Raw genomic sequence first — 17,853 nt, 5'->3', positions numbered from 1 at the left:
CGTAAACTGACACCTGCTGCCTCTAATCAAAAATTGAAATATGCAACAAAATTAAAGAAAATATGTTTATTGTTGATTAACACAGTCTAACATTACAAATGCAGATCTGTTACAAGTATTAATGTAACAAGAAAACCTAAAATAATAATTCTAAATGACAATCGTTCACGTCTTCTTTTTTGTAGGAGACACAAACGCATTGGCTTTTGAACTGTCTATTCCCAAGGCTGAAGAAAGTAATCTCACCACACTTTTGACATCAGGATTATCTGTTTCTGTAACAAAATATATTACTCATTTGATTACTCATTAAATTAAAGATAAATGAATTACCTTCAGTCGTTATCTGTCTTTCCAATTTCAACTTTTCTTTATTCATTTCCAACATTCCCTCCTCTATTGTACCCTGAGAAATTAATCTGTAAACAGTGACAGGTCGAGTCTGTCCCATCCTATGACATCTATCCTCAGCTTGTTTATCGTTATAAGGATTGAAATCAATATCGTGAATAATTACAGTATCAGCAGAAGTGAGATTAATACCAAGACCTCCAGCTCTTGTTGATAGTAAGAAAATAAAAATGCTATTGTCTTCCATATATTCATCAACAAGTTCTTGTCGGTCACTAACTGGAGTGCTCCCGTCCATTCTCAAATACTTGTGCTTGCGTATTTTAAGATAGTGTTCCATTACATTCAACATGATTACATACTGACTAAATATGAGAACTCTATGTCCAGTTTGTTTCAGCTCCGCAAGAATCTTGTCCAAATACAAAAATTTACCTGATGTCAGAATCAAGTTATCTGGAAGCATGTAACGTTCCAAACACTGAAAAAAATTATTATTTGAGATAATTCAAGTTAAAAGTTGATGTACTCTGTGGATTTTTGTCAAGTTGTTGATTTCAAAATCAGACATGAACAACAAATCCTGAACAATGTATTCTTCTACCGTGTCTTTATATGTTGGATCTCTGACTAAAAGTTTCGCCATTTCTTTAATTTGATGTTCGTCGTAATGATATCTTAAGAGCAATGGATGATTGCTTAATTTCCTCAAATCTGTCATTATACTCATCCCATTATATGAATTTTCTTCTTCAACCTGGAGAATACAATGGAAAAATAAGCACAGTGATTTTCTAAGTAGTCTAATTACCGTTGCATTTTGGTACGAAGCAACTAAAGCTTCATACTGTTCTTTTTGTGTTGGTGCCATTGGCACCTTTATAACATGGTCAATTTTTTTTGGAAGATCTTGTAAAACGTCACATTTTAATCGTCTCAAAACAAACGGTTTCATGATACGTTTTGCTTGTTCAATCTGTTCTCTCTCGAAAGGTGGTAACGAATCGTCGGTTTGTTTAGATTTAGAAGTTTTTTGGAAAAGACTTTTCAGATCTTCAGTTTTCTCAGCAAACATTTTTGGCATTACAAAAATTAACAATGACATTAATTCAAGCAAATTATTTTGAAGTGGAGTGCCAGTCAGCAATATCCGGTGTTTCGCCTAAAAAAGTTGTTGACATTTGTTAATTTTTCAAATAATAATTATTACGTTTATTCTGATCAGATTTTCGTAACGTTGTGTGTTCATATTTTTTAGCATGTGGGCCTCATCAAAAATTACGTAATGCATGGGTGTGACGCGAAACATCTTCCGTTCTTCTGGACTATTCCCGACCAAAGAATAACTAAAAAAATAATTGCACATTTTTACAAAATCCTTGTTAATAATATACTAACGTTGTTAAAATAACATCAAAATCAGCCAAAATTCCTTTGGCAAAATCAATTCTGAACAATCTTCTCTCCTCTGTACTCCCGTAATACATAAACACTCGTAATTCTGGACACCAGCGAGCAAATTCAGACCTCCAATTGTCTACAAATCAAACATTTAATTTCCTTTGTTTAGAATACAAATGAAGTGACCTAATGTCGATGAGGGCACAACAACAAGATGAGTATTTTGCGCTTGGCAAGTCTCTTTCAAATAGGCTAAAAAAGCAATTACTTGTACAGTTTTTCCTAAACCCATCTCGTCAGCCAAAATCCCATTTACTCGTTGTGCATGCAGTACTGCCAACCAATTAAGTCCAACCATTTGATAATTAGTCAAACGCAATCTGTAATTCCATTGATAAACCACAATTTTAGTTAATTTAAAGCAAACTCACGAAACTGATAAAATCCTCGGTTGTGCCTTAACTCCAGCTCCGGCAGCCACCGCCTTTTCCATTTGTTGGGCCAAATTTGTACATTTTTTCATCAAATGTCTAATATTATTCCGAGTCATAAGTACTTGTTGTGCCGCATTTAGTAAATCCGTGTTTAGGTTTTTATTGTTGCTCAATTTCTGTACTAGATCCACCCATCCTGTGAACGGTCTTGCATCTATTATAGCTTCTGCTTTTTTCTTCGAACAAAAACTCATCAATTGAAGTTCTCCTTCAGTTGCTGTCTGCATAAATTCAAAAACTTTCTTCTTGTCACCAGTTAATTCATCACTAATCTCAACATCCGAATCTTCATCACTGTCAAACACACGTCGATCTTTGAAATCTTGATTGCTGCCAGTGCTGTCGTCTGTGTCGTCATCTGACTTCCGACGTTTAACTGCAACGAGAAATTTCAATCTACCAAAACAAGTAAAAAATTTTTGTTTCAAGAAATAAAATAATCTTAAATAAAAATTTCTTTCTCAAATTCCTTTGCCTTTTAAAATATAAGATAATCCTTTTTGAAGAAAAAAGATACAGTAAAAAAAATGAGAAAGTAACTGAGAATACAAGATAGAACATAAAATATTAAAAACAAATAAGATAATAAAATTGAACAAACCCAAAAAACAGTAGTTGTAAATAAGTTTCTAACAAAAAGTGATGAAACATTCTGATAATGTAATAATTTTTTTTTCTGGCTTTATGGTAGATCGCAAACATAATGATTGAAATTAAATACTAATTACATTTTTTCCTTTTGTTGTAAGGCGCGCTATCAGGAGATGGTTTTCTCTTAACAGTAATTTTCGTCTGACTTCCTGCATTATTCAAAACATTTTCTTCCTTCCATTTTGCATAACCTTGGGAATTAAACTCAACAGCGTGACATCTTGCTAATTCTGACGCCGCTTCGTCTACTTTAAACCCATGACGAGATAACACATCATGGATAACCTACATAAAAAAAAACTCTTGTTTAAAAAAACTAATTTCATTTGAGATTTACCATAGCATCAACATTCGGGAATGACGACATTAAATACTTCATCTGGTTCTCTTTTTCTAAAACAGACGGATTTTTCATGTTTCTCGAATTTGGTATTATAATATTTTGCTTTGGAGTTTGTGCAGGTTGAGAATTTGTTCCAGAACTATCACAGTCGGAATCAGAATCGGAGAATGCAATAATTCGGCGTCTTACAGCTCCATTAGGTGCTGAAAACAATGTTTTACCGTTCATTAATTGATATGTACTTGGTCTCTTACCAGAGCTAATTGCACCGTTGTTACTGTGGTGACCTAATGTCTTTTTTTGTATTCGATAATCTCGCAAATTTAATAACGTGGGGCTGCCGTTCCCTGACATTTCGTCAGTTACAATTTTATAAATAACGAAATAATAGTAAAAAACTAGAAAAATGTACAGCTACAAGCACCACACACTTTTGACAGTTGATGGTGGAAGAATGAGAATAATGGGATTAATTCTGTTTCACAGGTGGCAGCAATGAAGTAAAAGTAGAAACATTCGCGCAAATATTTTGAAACTAACCCATTTGCTAAATTTTACAATACGATTTCCATCACGTTAATTCATTAATAATGTATTACACACAAAAAACGAGGTTACGCAAAATATTTACATTTTTAAATGTTATGATCAACAAGCAGAAAAATATAAAGTGTGACTTACCATTAAATTTATACAAGCAGTTGTGATAAATAAGCCTTGCTGTTGAAAAAAATAAGTTTCTTGTGTAGCGTCTTCCTTAAAACAATGAGACATAAAGTTTAATCCAAAGCACACTTATTATTTACACACTTATTTTTATTTATAGCCAAACACACATGTTATTTTTTGGGGCTAATAAACTAACTACTTTTATACTTTTTTGTAATTATTTTAGACAACAGAATGCAATGAACCTTTTTACGTTAACCTAAACACCCTAAACACATTTGTAGTTTCGCGGTTTTCGAACATTTGACAATCAACCGGATGTAGATGGCGTTGTGTGTTTCCTCCACTCCAGTCGGTGTAAATTGACATTTTGGCCGAGATTTTGGATAAAAATATTTGGAAAAATGTCTGGATTGATAAAAACCATTCGTGTTTTATCTCGAAATTCGAGTTATTTACGAACAGTTTCAATTAGGCCATTGACTGTCATTGCGAATAAACACAAAAATTATGAGCAGCCCCCAATTAGCAGCAACACAGTATTTGCACCAATTAGTCAGGTACGTTTCATTTTTTCGTTTAATAGTTTTATTTTCATTCAATTAGGGTGATTTAATAGAAAAAAGTGCGATTTTTTGTGATTACATAACTCTTAACCTTACTTTATTAGATACGTTTCTACTCTCCTGAAGTAATTCAAACGAAACCGACTGAAGAGGAAATAAAACAGAGAGTGTTGAAAGTTTGCGCTTCTTATGATAAAGTAACTGCTGACAAGGTACTGCATAATGTACTTTTCTATTTCAGAGACTGGTATTGCCACTTGAGCGATGTTACAGTTCCAAGCCACCGTTGACTTTAAAACTAATCACAGACCGCGTCCTGTTGGTATTAAAATTGTACGATAAAGTCAATCCAGACAAGGTACGGTAATTTTGCACTTTGTGGCACAGTCTCTGAAATTGACTTTGACGGACATGTCATTGATTCTTGCCTTATTTCAGCTCACGCTAGATTCACATTTCATCAACGATTTGGGGCTTGATTCTTTGGATCATGTGGAGGTGATCATGGCGATGGAGGACGAATTTGGGTTCGAAATTCCGGATGGAGATGCTGAGAAACTACTAAAACCTGCAGATATTGTTAGGTATGTTGCAGACAAAGAAGACATTTATGAATAGGTTTGTAATAAAACAGTAGATAAGGCTTAATGTTGTGTTTATGTTTTGGCATTGTTATGCCAAAATTGAACCTCCATAATGTAATTTCATTTGTTAATAAAGCGTAAATTTTAAGCCTTCAAACTATAATTTACAATCCCTAAGTGAATAAAAAACTTAATTTGATTTAAACTTTATTAAACTTCCTTTGAAGTTGATGCTTCTCCAGAACCATCATAATTCATATCACAGCTACTCTCTGAATCACTATTAAAGTTGGTAAAATGCAACGAGATCTTGAGCGTTTTTTGTTCAGAATCTTGACATCTAGGCCATTTGATTGGTATCAACATTTTTCTTCTTTTTGATGACCACATATTCTCTTTAGCCTTGCGTTTAGAATCATCATAGTCTAAATTTTTTTTATAAAGGTTGATTTTCATTGTTAAATTGGTAACCTACCTTTAGGAAGCATCCAGAAAAATTTATGTTCATAGATCTTAGCTAAGCCAGGTATGCTCTTAAACTGTTTATACAATTCCGGATCTTTAATAATACACTGAAGGCAAGTAAGTTGTAATGATGATTCAACCGAAATAGCACAAGTCATTTTCATTGCTGATTGTGCTGCTGTTGAACTTATCATTGGGTACAGTTTGTATGATTTCAGCCCTTGGAATGCAACTCCTTGAAAAAAACATTTAAAACCGATCAATTTCAATCACAATTCAATAACCTAAAGGTTTCCTGTTGAAATAATATTCCAGTGTGCCATTATACATGTCCAAATGCACTCCAATTAAACTCCCTAGCCCAAATTTTGATCCGTAACATCTAGTAACGTTATCATGTTGTACCAGTCCATTGTAAGAATAACCCCAAGATTGTTTATCGAATCCTAATAAACTGAAAAACCGGTATCGCCAGTCAGCTAATGTTATCTCTGAAGTCCCTACTCCTACCATCTGTAAATCGATTGTGAAATTGAAAGTCATAGATCAACATTATCACTTCTGATGCAAAATATTCTTTGATGTCATCATCAACTTACAACATCTGTTCCATACAAATTTGATAACATTTTCATCTCCCAAAAATGATGCATGTTTTTTTCAAAGGGTTGACTGCCTCTCAAGGCTGCTGTCCCCGAACTGTATACAGGATGAAAGGTAACTTCCCGGTTATTTTTTGACAATAAGGCACACGTGTCGTCTTGCTTTTCCCAAATCCAGTTATAAATTCCAGAATCTGCACAGTCACATTGCAGTTTACCATCTGCCAGATTATTAATGCACTTTACGGAACAATATGGGTTTAAATAACAAAACTTTATCCTATTGGGATCCATTGAACTTGGTATATAACTTAAATACGAGAACTTTCAATTCTTCGATGCATCAAATGCAAAATAAACTTTATTTACATCTTCCCAAGTTGCAAATGCCACCATCTTGGTCTTGAATGTGATTGGTACTATTGGTAGCATTGTTACGAGCTGCCACCCATACAAGCAAAAAAATACCAAAAATTTGAATTAAAGCGGCTTTTAATTTCCAAATACACTTTATTAACTTTATTATCATAAAAAAGTATTGTACTTAAATCTAAAATTCACCTGCTATGAGCTCTTGCATCATAGTTTGGTGCAAACACATGCACTTGGCAATAAAAGCTTCCAAATGAAAGATTTCTTTATTCCCTTGTGCCATGCGATGTTCATACAAAGCCGCCTGTTCCACAATCTCTCTTCCAAGATCCATATCACAATTTATTAATATTTCTTTTAATAAAGTCTTGAAAATAATTTCAGACGGAATTCCAAAAATAATTAATTCATATAAGTTTTCCCTTATTCTGGCCAAACTAGCAATTTTTTGTTCCTTGAAAATCTTACTGCCAATATTCCTGATGAAAACTTGCCAATCAGGTTCTTGAACTTTTTGATTTGCTATTAATTTCTGATTTTGGACTTTGCAAGCCTCACACATGAGTAAAGCACGTCGGAGGTTTCGGTTTGATGTCTCAGCGATTCGTTTTGCGAGTTCTGGAGGTAATACCAGTGATTCTTTGGAGGTCACGTTTGTTAAAATCGATGTTATGTCTTCAATAGTTGGAGCTGGAACTCTTATACATAAACATCTTGATCTTATAGCGGGAATCACTCTGGAAATTGATGTGGTACAAAGAATAATCCTACAATTCGCTATGTATTTCTCCATTGTCCTTCGAAGAGCATGCTGGGCATCCTTAGTTAACTTATCAACATCAGTTAGCAAAATAACTTTAAATTCTCTTTGAGTGTTTGCGTTGAGTTGTTGGCTTTGAGCAACGTTTTTGATGACATCCATGATAACAACACGATCATAAATGCCCACATCTGAAGGATTTACTTCAATGTGGTAATTACTTCCAACTGTACTAATTTCCAGCTTTTTATTTGACGGTGTGGTGAAATTCATAACCTCAACCTTCAAACGGTCCACACCTGGCCCGTACAGTTCACGAAGAAGACACATAATTCGAGTTTTTTTCCCAGCTCCAAGGGGGCCATAAACCAGCAAGTGGGGAAAGTCACCATCCTTGGTCAGGTTTTTCAAATCGAGAGCTTGTTGTTTGTGGTAATTGAGAGACGAAAAATCCTTAGGACGGTATTTATCGGCCCACAACATTTTTGACTGTTATTTTTTTGCTTTTAAACACAAAAATTACTTTGATGGCGCCAAAAGTTGACAGTTGGGTAGTTTGACTTTTGACAGCTTGATGCTGTTAAAAACCGATAACGTCCATTGAAGCGAATATCAACACTTGACGTCTGCTCCTGATTGGTTGTTTTAAATTTACTCAAATTTAAAAATCATAAAACAATGACAAAAACTATTTTACAAAAGTAATAAGTAAAATTACGTTAAAAATAAGCCACAAATTATTTTAATTGAAAAAAATTCTAAATTAAGACAAGCTAAGAGTAAATTATGAATATTGAGATTTTTTGGTATTTGTCTCAGTCAATTTTTTTTAACACTTCTTATACAGTTACAGAAATAATAATATTAGAAAAACTATGACCATCGACTCTCACAGGGCGCAGATGCGCCCACGCGACGCCTGGCGTCGCTCAGCACTTCCAAACCAGTGTTAGCGTCGCGTTAATGACTTTATGGGAGAAGGAACTAAACGCTGGGACTGCTGTTTTAAAGGTGAACACAAATAATGTCGTGTGAAACTGCAGTGTTTGTAGTATAATGTAATGATGTGTTCCATTTTTGCCCTGTTAAAAATGAGTACCAACTTGTTTGGGTAAAACAAATAGTTTGGCAAACTAAGCCGGGTTGTTATTGTTATTTTTAGGCTTCCAACTTATTGATTGTGTTTTCAACAAGATGATGTTAAAAATTGTTAAATTCGTCGAGCAAATAATTAATTAAGGACAGTGTGTGTTATACACATGCATTTTTGGATTGACAAACGTAGTCAAGGATGTGGGTTCTCTGGTGAGGCTAAATTTGTGAAAATTAGACAACTGTATGAATTTTGTTGTAAGGGTACGGCCGTAGTCAGAGATTTATGTGTGGCGGCTTTTATCCTAAACCGATGGTAACTCCAGTACATCGATTCCAGTCTATTGAGAGTGTGGCCAATAGTGGTTTGAGATATGCGAGGTCTTCGGGGTACCATTCCAGAGCGCCTCTTCACTGCCAGCCGTCTGTCCATTATAAGTATAAAACAGCAATTTGCACCACTGTGAGTACAATTCTAACACGAAAATTCTCAGTGGGGCTGCCACCAGCGTCCGCAATAACAGCCAGATGGGGAGGTCTTTGGAAATAATAACAACGGGCCAAATCCACACCCCCACCCCTCGCAGACACGGCACTCCGACGGCAAAATTCAAATGTGGCGTCTGGGTTTTTTTCGCAATAGTAACATTTTTTCTAGCTGGTGCCAAATATTACTTTCACGGGGTAAATTTCACTATTTGAAAATTACGTCTCAAAAAACCATTTCAGGTCAACATTGGAATGGAAGCGTTCGCTTTCTGTTCCCTTTTGGTAATAATTTTGATAATCGGAGGTTTAGTCTCGCTGTACGAGGCAATCACAGCAACTGCAAACGCTCCACAAGAGGAAAACGTGGCCGTAGCCCCCGTTACTGACCAGGAGGATACCCACAACCAAGTGCCAAGCTCGCTCATGCCGCCCGCTGCTGCTGAATTGCCGCCACCCCCGTACCATATTGCCATCATGTTGCCTTCGCAAAATGATACCGAATCCGTGCAGATTATCCGGGATTCCCCGCCGCCTTCGTACGAGAAAGCGGTCACATAATGTTGCCAAGGCAAGGTTTATTCACGTTTTGTTCGATTTTCTCAGATTCCGATAGCAGTACATCCATAAAAAAACTCAACGGTTATACTGCTATGCCCTTTATTGTTACCTACTGTAATAAACCACTGAATATTTCAAAAGTTCTCATTTGTATGACCAGGCAGGGTGAATTTGCTTAAAATACGTTGTCTAGACAGACCTTAACAATGTTCAAGAAATGTGATTTGGCTGTCTTTTATCAGTCAATTTTGTACATACTTTATGATGAAAGCTGTGAATTATTTAAATAATTTTATTAAGCATTCCATGTGTTTTACTTTATCCAGAAATATCAAAAATGTGCCTGTATTATTTAATATATACACTAAGTAAAATTTTCATAAGTTACTCTCGTGTGTAGTTTTTGATATATTTGTAATTACTTTTTTTTAAGACAATCAAAAGGTAAAGTGTGTATTTCTTTCTTCCACCATGTATACATGTCTGTAAAATATACTATATTTATGACTTTTTACTATATTACCTATCTTGTAAGCTGTTGTACAATTTACAATTGTATATTTAGTATTTGATGAGGTGCAGAATATTTTGGAACGAAAATATACTGCAAATATTGAATACAGAAATTTTCATCTTTATCTATTTCTGCATACATATTATATACATGTGAAAAACAATATTCAATGTAATAAATTGTTTAAACGCCTTATTTGACAACTTATTTAACTAAAACTTCTTTAAACACTGCATGACAATACTGCGTAGCTTTGTCCTTAAATTTTCATCACTGCTGCAAACCACGTGAGTACTATTGTCCTCTAACTGGATTAAAGCATCTTCTTCTTGCTTTAATTCAAGATTGTAATTAGTTAATAATTCATTATTCGACTTACCAAGTGTATAACAACAACATTCCCATGCGATTCCACTTTCGGTTCACTAATACCCTCTTGACTTAACTTTTGCAAAAAATCAGTGACATTTAAACTTCCCCATTCATACTTAACATGTTTACTTGCTTTGTTAACATTGGACGACAAATCCTTGAAAAAAACAATCAACTAACTTTTTTTCTCATTTTTTTTTACCTGTATGCTATGGACGTTGTCTTTAATATTCAAAGTCCCCGTAATGCTCGACAAACTAATCCCTGGTTTGACTTCCACTGGGACAATTTTCTGTGCAACTCCAGTTTCAATGAAAATTTGACTATGTTTCCTTTTTAGTGGTAAATTAATTACTTCGCCCCATTTGTATGGAATTAAAGTACGATCGTGATTATTTTCAATGACGTAATCTGTGAGGTTTGGGGCGGAAACTGGAGGCTGAGTGTAACATTCGGGGACCACAAGTGTGTTTGGTTTTAAATCTCTGATCAGTTTATTGGCTTGGGTGAAATTAAGCGAAGTGTCGATAGCACAATGGGCTACTTTCATTTGTAAGGGCTGGTATGGGGCTAAGGCTTCAGTGTAGTCAAAGTCCGGTTCTAAAATATATAACGTTTTCAGCAACTTTTAATGTCAAAAGATAAAAAAAAATTAAACATGTTTCTATCTCAATGTTTCTCAAATATAAGTATGAGCCCTTTTTATTGATTAAAAACAGTTTGTTGATAAAGTAGAAAAACAATGATTAAAATAAAAACATGACAAAATATGTTGTAGCTATTAGGTCACTAGAAACAACACAAGTCGATAAAACCTGTTATATTTTATTTAAAAAACTACTTGACGCTGGATCTAAATTGCCAAGTAAATAAGTGTTTGTAACAAAAATATCTATTGGCAACACTGATTATTATTATTGTATAATTTGTTATATTAGAATGTTTCAATCACAATTGCCTATAAAACTTTGACGTTTGTATTTGAGTCAGGTTGCGAAACTAAGAGTTAAAATCATCGCCGTCTCCATAGAAATAATCCTTTTCTCGCCTGGGCATTTTTTGAGTTCAACTGATTCCCCGTTGGCGCTTTAATCTGGAGAAAATTTTTGACAAATCCAGTTTTTTAGCTTAAAGGGTGCAACCTCATAATATCAATTCTCTCTGGCGTATCTTGTTTTGTTGTATCCTTCCTTCCCAGCTTTTATTAATTGCGTTATTTTTCGTTAATAATTAAAACTCATTCAGTTTTTCCTTAGTAACCCCCGTAACTAAGAAAAAATCGGAATCACTGCTCCAATGCATTTTTTACGAAATGCCCAGGCGGGATATTGATACATTTGATTAAGGAGGCGGTGGTTTAAATTTTACTCCAACTTGAGATAAAAATCATAGTCATTTAGAATCACCGGGTATATTAATGAATCACCGGGTATATTAATGTAGTTAAGAAATAAAAATAACATTATCAAAATTACCTGTGAAAACGATGCAATTTCTTGGATTATTGCCCCACAATTCTATAAAACGTACCACGTCACCAAACCTTAGAGAAGGGTGGCCACAAAATACAACACAAGGCTAAAAAAAATATTATATTCTTATATATATTATTTATGAGTAGAAAAATGGGTCAGTATTTTAAAAACCTTTAAATTTTTTAATTATTTAGTCAATGATTCGCGTAAAAAAATCTAAAAACAAAAAAATACATCAGTAATACATACAAGGTCCAAATACAATTTTTCGTCTTGGTACATAAACCATAATTGATTCTAATTTTGACAAAAGTATCGACAATTTGGCTTGTACTCGGGATATTACTATTGATAATATTGAGTAATTTTCAAATGTTTATGGCTGTTTTTCAACTTTAAAAAAGTATAACCACAAAACGACAAAAAAAATGTACCTAGGGCACAGTATTTGAGTATCCTTTTCCATAATTTTTTAAAATAATTTCGTTTCAAGCCACAGACTGAAATTTTCTTCAAATCTGGAAATATAAATATTTTTTTCGTCCACTGATAATGTGATCTTTCTCTTTCTTAAATTTTTAAATTAAATTACAAGAGTTATTTGAGTTTTCTTACAGTTTCCCGGGACCGTTCTCATTTTTTTATTATAAATAACAATCAACAGTTTTCCCCAACTTTTGTCTGCCTTGAGATTTCTGTTGTGAAAATGCTGAGTTATTTACATTTTTTTTTGCAAAATTCTTTGTATAGATAGTTGTTAGTAATTGAACAATAGAGTATAATTTTATAATTAGATAATTTTAAAACAATCAAAACTATGTTTTAATATTACATCTATAAATTTTGAAATTTTTTATCCATTAACTTAACTTAATAAATTACGTCAATTTAATTATTGCAAACACATGTTTCTTTGCCGTCCCATTTTGTTAAAATATACCAACCTCCTGGAAATCCGTGCTGAATCCGTCCGAATAAACATGTTTAAAATGTTTCAATTTATTGTTTTTGACCAAAAGCCCATGAGGAAACGGTTCTTCAGTCACATAAACTTTGTTCTGTTTAACTGAAGAAAGCCACTCTGCTAAAATATTTGAGTAAGCTAAACTCGTGTCAGCCACTGGAGATACGAAAAACATTGGGCAATTGGAAACACCCAAATCTTGCATTTTCCCAGATAAGCACTCAAATAAATCATAAACAACTCCTGTAGGATAGCAAGGGATTAAAACATTTCCACCTCCACGTAGTGTGAGTCCAACAACAACACATAAAACACCTAACATTGAGTCAGGGTTACTGATGGGAGTTTGTGTTAGATCAGTCATAATTAAAACATCAGCGTTTTTGAGAGAATGATGGTCCATGGGTCGAGGATGGGTGGTTAAGGTGCTGGATCCACTCAAATAAACTATCTTTTCGTGGTCAGAGGTGATGATCCAGTTAGAGGAGCCCAAGCAAAAGCCAGAACTGGAAGGCATCACTTTCAAAGCCCCGTAAACATCCTAGGAAAAAGTATTTAATTAATTATTTTAGGGTTGAATTGAAACTTACAATTTTCTCGTTGTATCCAACCATCTGTATCCTTGATAAACTTGCATTAACGTCATTCATGTTGTAAAGCTGTTTCCAGGATTTTGGCTTAAAAGAATCGCTCAATGGATAAGGCAGTTTATGAATAAGATTTTTCCACTGTGTTGCAAAGTTTGCTTTCGGGCATTGGTCAATATAGTTAACGAGCTCTTCTAGTAGTAATCTTCCAATTTGAAGTGTGGGTTCGGTTGCATACACTCTACCTTGAAACCCTGTCCCTTCTGTGATAAATGGTAGTGCCATCATACACAAATAATTTGAAATTAATATAACGTCAACTTGTGCAAAATCAATTAATTTGTTTAAAGGGGGGCAAAATTCCGGAGGTGAATCCACAAAAATGCGGTCCCCATTCTCTTTCAATTCCTGGAATTTTCATTTTAGTTTAGAAATAAGTAAATCTCAACTTACTCCTTCCAAATCTGAATCAGAGACATCATTTGGCATCCAATTGGGTAAATTTGATAATTTACTCGAAGCAACAAATGATAAAGGAAGAAAATTTAATACTGATTGCATTGAAAGTCCACAGTCTAACATTAAAGTTATTTCTTTGAAAGTAAGAATATGGCATGGTTTATTCGGATCGTTACTTAAACAGTACTAAAACAAACAAGATTAATTTATTGTAAATATGTAATGAAATAACTCACTAATTTCATTTTTAATATGTTTATAACCTAAAATTCAAGCCGACAACAATAAAACATAACCTCTTCTGTCAAAGTGTGTGAAAGTGTGTTCAAAGTTGTGTGTACTTAAAACAAAGAATAAGAGGAAGACTTAAAAAGAAAACCGTGTGCCTAAAACCTAAGACCCGTTTCAAATTGTTATGCCCTTGTTATACAGAGTGAGGCAAAAAACGAAAATTAAGTTAACTGGTCGACCACTGGCGCATTTAGGGTCGGTTTCTGAAACAATTTATCTAGGTTGGTTCGTGGTAACAAACAAATTATCTATTATATATTAGATATATCTAAAGTCGTTTTTTTTAAATGGAAATGCCAAACAGTCTTAACGTTGGCATCCTTGTAAATGCATTCATGGTAATTTTAATATAGGAAGTTGGCAGTTCCGGTTTTTTGAATTAATTTGAAAACAATGTCATTAAACGTCAACACAAAAAATCGTCTAAGAAAATTTAGAGACGAAACACCAAAAAAGAAACAAACTTGGTACCGCTAACAGTTTTTAGAAATTTGAAAACGAATAGTTCGCAAGCAGGAAGTTAGAAAAAGGGCCCGTTAAAATGTAGACGCAATTTGTAATGCAGGTTTGCTAAACATTCTCAATTTTTAGCAAGAAATTGACAAGAATACAAAATAAACATGAATCGGAAAGAACGCAATTAAATTAATGTCTTGTGCATCGTTTTTGAGAGAAACGAGTTAAAAAAGTAACAATTTTGAAACTAAAGCTGAAGAAGAATTTATAAATTGCATCAACTTTGAGCTCATTTTAATAAATTACACAAAATTTATTGCCAATCATCATAATACCTACTTGTATCTTTCGCTAAATAACTTTTTTCTGTATACACATCCTTTTTCATTAAAGTTTTTGTAGCAAGAACCTCTTTTTTGTCCACAACATTGTACTTACTTGCGGTGTGTTTCTATCAAAATTGTTAGCACTGAATTCGGTCTTTAGACCTTAGGTAATGATGTCTGTCTTTAGTTCTTCAATTATAGCGCTTTCAAAGAGCAAACAGGGACACAACATTAATGAAAATCAAAATTTTGACAACATCTCAATTTGAAAATATAACCATAATTTTTTAACAAAATTTTTGGGGACAAAAACAAAAAGCAAACAAAATTTGTGACTATGGAGACAAGCTGCTACCAATTTTTCTAACCAAAATTTTGACTTGGTAATTTCCATTAAAAAAAAACAGACTTTATTTATATTAGATAGACCGGGCATACTCTGTTCAATTTGTTGTGATGTCAACATGTGCAGGTGAAAAATTGAAAATTTAACCGAGAATGGGTAAAATTTGTTTGTTGTGTCGAAGGATACAGGAAAAATTATGCACAAGGTCTTATCATCGGTAAGTAAGAAACTGTCGAACACGTGTTAACCAAAATTTGTATTCACACCAGTGGTGTCGTAACGTATTCTAGTCCGATATTACATTGAATATTTTTTTATATTGTAACTCTGACGATATGGTTGTAGATTTCCAAGTGATCACACCGAAAGGGTGAAGTGGTTTGAAAATCTCGAAATACCACCAGTTTTTACAAGAAACATTTATCTTTGTTCAGACCATTTTGACCCAAACAGTTTTCTTATCCGGCCTTTGGGTCGACGTGTTTTAAAGAAGAACACGCGGCCACGGAATATGCCTTCAGCTAGTAAAGACCCTGAATTTGACTCCGTTAGAACAAGGTAAGAACTTTGTTAAAAATGAATTTGCAAAGTAAAAAAAGAATAATAGTTCAAGTGAAATATCATCAGAAGTATCAGCAAAAACAGTAAAGGAAGTTGTGCTAATTACACATTGCAAAGAAGAAACAGCAGCCTCTCCATTGGCAGTATCACTATCTTCATCTCCATTGGCAGTACCACTATCCTCATCTTCGGCAACAAAGTCGGCCACAGAATCCGTTGCTGATGAAGAACTTAGTAGTGAGCATATGGGCCTTCTTAAGGAAAGGTAATGTGAACATTTTTTACATGCTTACAGATGTATAAAGATATGTCAAATTTTAGAAGCCTTGATCAACAGTTACTTCGAAAAAGAAGAAAACCCGCACATAGCATTGTTAGTTCCACCACTGAGTCACTTGAGTCGGAAAAAAAGGCGCACGTTCCGAATTTGAGCAATGTTAAGTGCGGGTATGTTTAAAAAGGGATTGCAAAACATAATTAATATTATAATTTTTAGAAAAAAAAAGAAGTATGTTAGATATGTGGGTGATTGTTTAATAGATGACATGAACATCACACCAAGGAAAGCAAAAAGAAATTGGCGTTTGGCCAAATCAAGAATAATACTTCAGAGCAAACAAATTAGGACTTTACAGCAACAAAACCGACGATTAAGAACACGAGTTAAGACACTTTTACAACATCTGGAAGACAATAACTTGAAGTGAGAATCGACAAAAATGTCGATAAGATAGTTCTTTTCGAGCACTACAAGCTCCATTAACCAGATTTTAATTTCTCTTACTCCTGCAGGCGGAAAAAAATAAAAACTAATTTCTCATGTTAATCTCCTATATCCAAGCCTGCCTGGAACACCCGGTATATCGAAACCGAAAATTACTCTGTTGTAATGATAGTGACCCTCCCTTAACTCCACAAAACAGTCAATGAGTAATTAGTTTTTAATAACTGTATCAATCGATAAACTTTAATATGTTAGGTGTCAAGAGTAAATTGGAAATTCCCCCTTTTTAATTAATTGTACTTACAATAATTAAATAATTTGTAACAATTAAATTAAAATAATGAAATAAAAAAATACTTATTCTTGTGTTCGTTGATTTGAGTAGTGCAAAATGCCACAATTATTATTAATTTTACTAAAACTGGGCAAAATTCTGATAATCGCACCTATCAAATCAAAAAACATGTTGGCTCCTAGTGTGATTTTACTGTTTCTTTCATTAAATGTTGCACTAGCGACATTTTACAAGAAATCGGACTACATGAGTCTTATTCACATCAAACTTATAATCGCTGTTTTAATGGACGCGACATTGTTTATTTTTAATTGTTTAATAATTATTGTTGCATCATTTTGGAAACGAAAAACTTGGATTCGCACCAACAAAGAATTAACAAAACTTTCAACTTTGTTTGTTCCCAACAATCATTATACGAGTTTTGTTATCACTTTTGTTATTTTTTGGATTGTTTCTATTTACGACGCATATGCATGGACTGATGTAATGGGATTCGAATTTTTCAAGCAGTATGGTATAGAAATGATTCAGTCATACATGTTGTTTTACTACCAGTATCTACTCTATGTTGTTCTTGATATTATACTACAAGGGTACAAAAGTGTGACCATTTTGTTGTCCAATGTAAACGACTATCAAATTAAAAGAATTAAAAATACTCTTCGTTTGTTAAAAGTTACTACAGAGCATTTCAACGAAGTGTTTGGATGGCCTTTTCTTTTAATAATTGTATATACAAGTTTACAGATTCTTAATTACTTTGATGACAGTTTTGAAAGTGGATTTTTGTATGAGAAAAATGAATATGATGAAGTCATTGTCTCTAATGCCTGTTTTTTAATTCTGACTACGGTAATTGTTTTTTTTTATAAATACACGAGATACCTACTTTATTTTAGGGCGGTACCGTTGTTTTAATATGGTGGTGTGATTTGATTTTAATAGAGGTAGAAAGACTTTTGATTTTGGCACAAAAGTTACACCGAAAAACTGTAATAAGAAATTATCAAATAGAAGAAATCATTTCAGATATTGTCACTAATTATCCAATTTTTTACGTGGGGAGGTTTGTAGTTATAAACA

At 33.7% G+C, this 17,853-nt stretch overlaps 7 protein-coding genes across 13 annotated transcripts; 3 read left to right on the top strand and 4 right to left on the bottom strand.

Moving 5' to 3' along the window:
• Positions 1-51: 51 nt before the first annotated feature.
• On the bottom strand, positions 52-4,014 carry LOC123003873 (SWI/SNF-related matrix-associated actin-dependent regulator of chromatin subfamily A containing DEAD/H box 1 homolog). 2 transcript variants are annotated; one of them, XM_044396907.1, is made up of 11 exons: positions 3,922-4,014; positions 3,235-3,443; positions 2,975-3,182; positions 2,184-2,622; positions 1,939-2,132; positions 1,750-1,888; positions 1,562-1,697; positions 1,163-1,513; positions 881-1,108; positions 334-832; positions 52-275 (listed from the first exon to the last, which is right to left on the bottom strand). In XM_044396907.1, exons 2-11 carry the CDS (start codon positions 3,310-3,312, stop codon positions 166-168), a joined length of 2,382 nt encoding a protein of 793 aa, XP_044252842.1. In that variant the 5' UTR covers positions 3,313-3,443; positions 3,922-4,014; the 3' UTR covers positions 52-165. The 2 variants fall into 2 exon arrangements, with proteins under 2 accessions (XP_044252842.1, XP_044252841.1); XM_044396906.1 differs by lacking the exon at positions 3,922-4,014 and adding an exon at positions 3,495-3,704.
• A 218-nt stretch (positions 4,015-4,232) lies between these two features.
• On the top strand, positions 4,233-5,207 carry LOC123016187 (acyl carrier protein, mitochondrial). Of its 2 annotated transcripts, none has more exons than XM_044416421.1 (3): positions 4,233-4,469; positions 4,717-4,833; positions 4,914-5,207. In XM_044416421.1, exons 1-3 carry the CDS (start codon positions 4,314-4,316, stop codon positions 5,091-5,093), a joined length of 453 nt encoding a protein of 150 aa, XP_044272356.1. In that variant the 5' UTR covers positions 4,233-4,313; the 3' UTR covers positions 5,094-5,207. The 2 variants fall into 2 exon arrangements, with proteins under 2 accessions (XP_044272356.1, XP_044272357.1); XM_044416422.1 differs by lacking the exon at positions 4,717-4,833 and adding an exon at positions 4,580-4,687.
• A 46-nt stretch (positions 5,208-5,253) lies between these two features.
• LOC123016186 (SPRY domain-containing SOCS box protein 3) lies at positions 5,254-6,556 on the bottom strand. The gene is made up of 4 exons (XM_044416420.1): positions 6,124-6,556; positions 5,809-6,037; positions 5,535-5,759; positions 5,254-5,484 (listed from the first exon to the last, which is right to left on the bottom strand). The coding sequence occupies exons 1-4, from the start codon at positions 6,418-6,420 to the stop codon at positions 5,270-5,272; spliced, it is 966 nt and encodes a 321-aa protein (XP_044272355.1). The 5' UTR covers positions 6,421-6,556; the 3' UTR covers positions 5,254-5,269.
• Positions 6,557-6,616: 60 nt separating this feature from the next.
• Positions 6,617-7,845, bottom strand: LOC123016185 (replication factor C subunit 3). The gene has a single exon (XM_044416419.1). It carries the CDS (start codon positions 7,739-7,741, stop codon positions 6,677-6,679), a length of 1,065 nt encoding a protein of 354 aa, XP_044272354.1. The 5' UTR covers positions 7,742-7,845; the 3' UTR covers positions 6,617-6,676.
• Positions 7,846-8,219: 374 nt separating this feature from the next.
• LOC123003945 lies at positions 8,220-10,100 on the top strand. Its single transcript, XM_044397020.1, has 5 exons — positions 8,220-8,369; positions 8,421-8,563; positions 8,614-8,788; positions 8,845-9,034; positions 9,080-10,100. Exons 2-5 carry the CDS (start codon positions 8,518-8,520, stop codon positions 9,395-9,397), a joined length of 729 nt encoding a protein of 242 aa, XP_044252955.1. The 5' UTR covers positions 8,220-8,369; positions 8,421-8,517; the 3' UTR covers positions 9,398-10,100.
• On the bottom strand, positions 9,838-14,359 carry LOC123003943 (integrator complex subunit 9). Its single transcript, XM_044397013.1, has 8 exons — positions 14,005-14,359; positions 13,763-13,954; positions 13,313-13,717; positions 12,703-13,263; positions 11,759-11,861; positions 10,486-10,883; positions 10,291-10,440; positions 9,838-10,243 (listed from the first exon to the last, which is right to left on the bottom strand). Exons 1-8 carry the CDS (start codon positions 14,011-14,013, stop codon positions 10,124-10,126), a joined length of 1,938 nt encoding a protein of 645 aa, XP_044252948.1. The 5' UTR covers positions 14,014-14,359; the 3' UTR covers positions 9,838-10,123.
• LOC123003944 lies at positions 14,035-16,915 on the top strand. 5 transcript variants are annotated; one of them, XM_044397016.1, is made up of 6 exons: positions 14,035-14,280; positions 15,314-15,404; positions 15,533-15,745; positions 15,795-16,013; positions 16,070-16,195; positions 16,245-16,913. In XM_044397016.1, the coding sequence occupies exons 2-6, from the start codon at positions 15,340-15,342 to the stop codon at positions 16,453-16,455; spliced, it is 834 nt and encodes a 277-aa protein (XP_044252951.1). In that variant the 5' UTR covers positions 14,035-14,280; positions 15,314-15,339; the 3' UTR covers positions 16,456-16,913. The 5 variants fall into 5 exon arrangements, with proteins under 5 accessions (XP_044252951.1, XP_044252950.1, XP_044252949.1 ...); XM_044397015.1 differs by having other exon boundaries at positions 15,265-15,404; XM_044397014.1 differs by having other exon boundaries at positions 15,249-15,404.
• The last annotated feature ends 938 nt before the right edge of the window (positions 16,916-17,853 follow it).

Source organism: Tribolium madens, unplaced genomic scaffold (genome assembly GCF_015345945.1).
Source record: "Tribolium madens isolate multiple individuals breed KSU strain unplaced genomic scaffold, Tmad_KSU_1.1 Scaffold_1;HRSCAF=32;Tcas5.2_LG8, whole genome shotgun sequence".
Lineage (NCBI taxonomy): Eukaryota > Metazoa > Arthropoda > Insecta > Coleoptera > Tenebrionidae > Tribolium > Tribolium madens.
This window is presented reverse-complemented; position numbering and strand designations above follow the sequence as displayed.

Bases quoted from the DNA above. Each gene is read 5' to 3' on its own strand.
- LOC123003943 (XM_044397013.1), bottom strand. The intron at 13,718-13,762 runs GTAAGTTGAGAT...TGAAAATTCCAG, and splicing joins CTGATTCAGATTTGGAAGGA to GAATTGAAAGAGAATGGGGA. The intron at 11,862-12,702 runs GTTGGTATATTT...TATTTTTTTTAG, and splicing joins TCAGCACGGATTTCCAGGAG to CCTTGTGTTGTATTTTGTGG.
- LOC123003944 (XM_044397016.1), top strand. From the start codon at position 15,340: ATGGGTAAAATTTGTTTGTTGTGTCGAAGGATACAGGAAAAATTATGC. The intron at 16,014-16,069 runs GTAATGTGAACA...GTCAAATTTTAG, and splicing joins ATGGGCCTTCTTAAGGAAAG to AAGCCTTGATCAACAGTTAC. The intron at 16,196-16,244 runs GTATGTTTAAAA...TATAATTTTTAG, and splicing joins TTGAGCAATGTTAAGTGCGG to AAAAAAAAAGAAGTATGTTA.
- LOC123016186 (XM_044416420.1), bottom strand. From the start codon at position 6,420: ATGGATCCCAATAGGATAAAGTTTTGTTATTTAAACCCATATTGTTCC. The intron at 5,760-5,808 runs GTTATTGAATTG...GTTTTTTTCAAG, and splicing joins TTTCAACAGGAAACCTTTAG to GAGTTGCATTCCAAGGGCTG. The intron at 5,485-5,534 runs GTAGGTTACCAA...AAAAAAATTTAG, and splicing joins TTTCTGGATGCTTCCTAAAG to ACTATGATGATTCTAAACGC.
- LOC123003945 (XM_044397020.1), top strand. From the start codon at position 8,518: ATGCATTTTTGGATTGACAAACGTAGTCAAGGATGTGGGTTCTCTG. The intron at 8,564-8,613 runs GTGAGGCTAAAT...TTTTGTTGTAAG, and splicing joins TCAAGGATGTGGGTTCTCTG to GGTACGGCCGTAGTCAGAGA. The intron at 8,789-8,844 runs GTATAAAACAGC...GAAAATTCTCAG, and splicing joins CAGCCGTCTGTCCATTATAA to TGGGGCTGCCACCAGCGTCC.
- LOC123003873 (XM_044396906.1), bottom strand. From the start codon at position 3,594: ATGTCAGGGAACGGCAGCCCCACGTTATTAAATTTGCGAGATTATCGA. The intron at 2,133-2,183 runs GTGAGTTTGCTT...ATGGAATTACAG, and splicing joins CCGAGGATTTTATCAGTTTC to ATTGCGTTTGACTAATTATC. The intron at 1,889-1,938 runs GTCACTTCATTT...TTTGATTTGTAG, and splicing joins TGTGCCCTCATCGACATTAG to ACAATTGGAGGTCTGAATTT.
- LOC123016185 (XM_044416419.1), bottom strand. From the start codon at position 7,741: ATGTTGTGGGCCGATAAATACCGTCCTAAGGATTTTTCGTCTCTCAAT.
- LOC123016187 (XM_044416421.1), top strand. From the start codon at position 4,314: ATGTCTGGATTGATAAAAACCATTCGTGTTTTATCTCGAAATTCGAGT. The intron at 4,470-4,716 runs GTACGTTTCATT...TTTCTATTTCAG, and splicing joins TATTTGCACCAATTAGTCAG to AGACTGGTATTGCCACTTGA. The intron at 4,834-4,913 runs GTACGGTAATTT...GCCTTATTTCAG, and splicing joins ATAAAGTCAATCCAGACAAG to CTCACGCTAGATTCACATTT.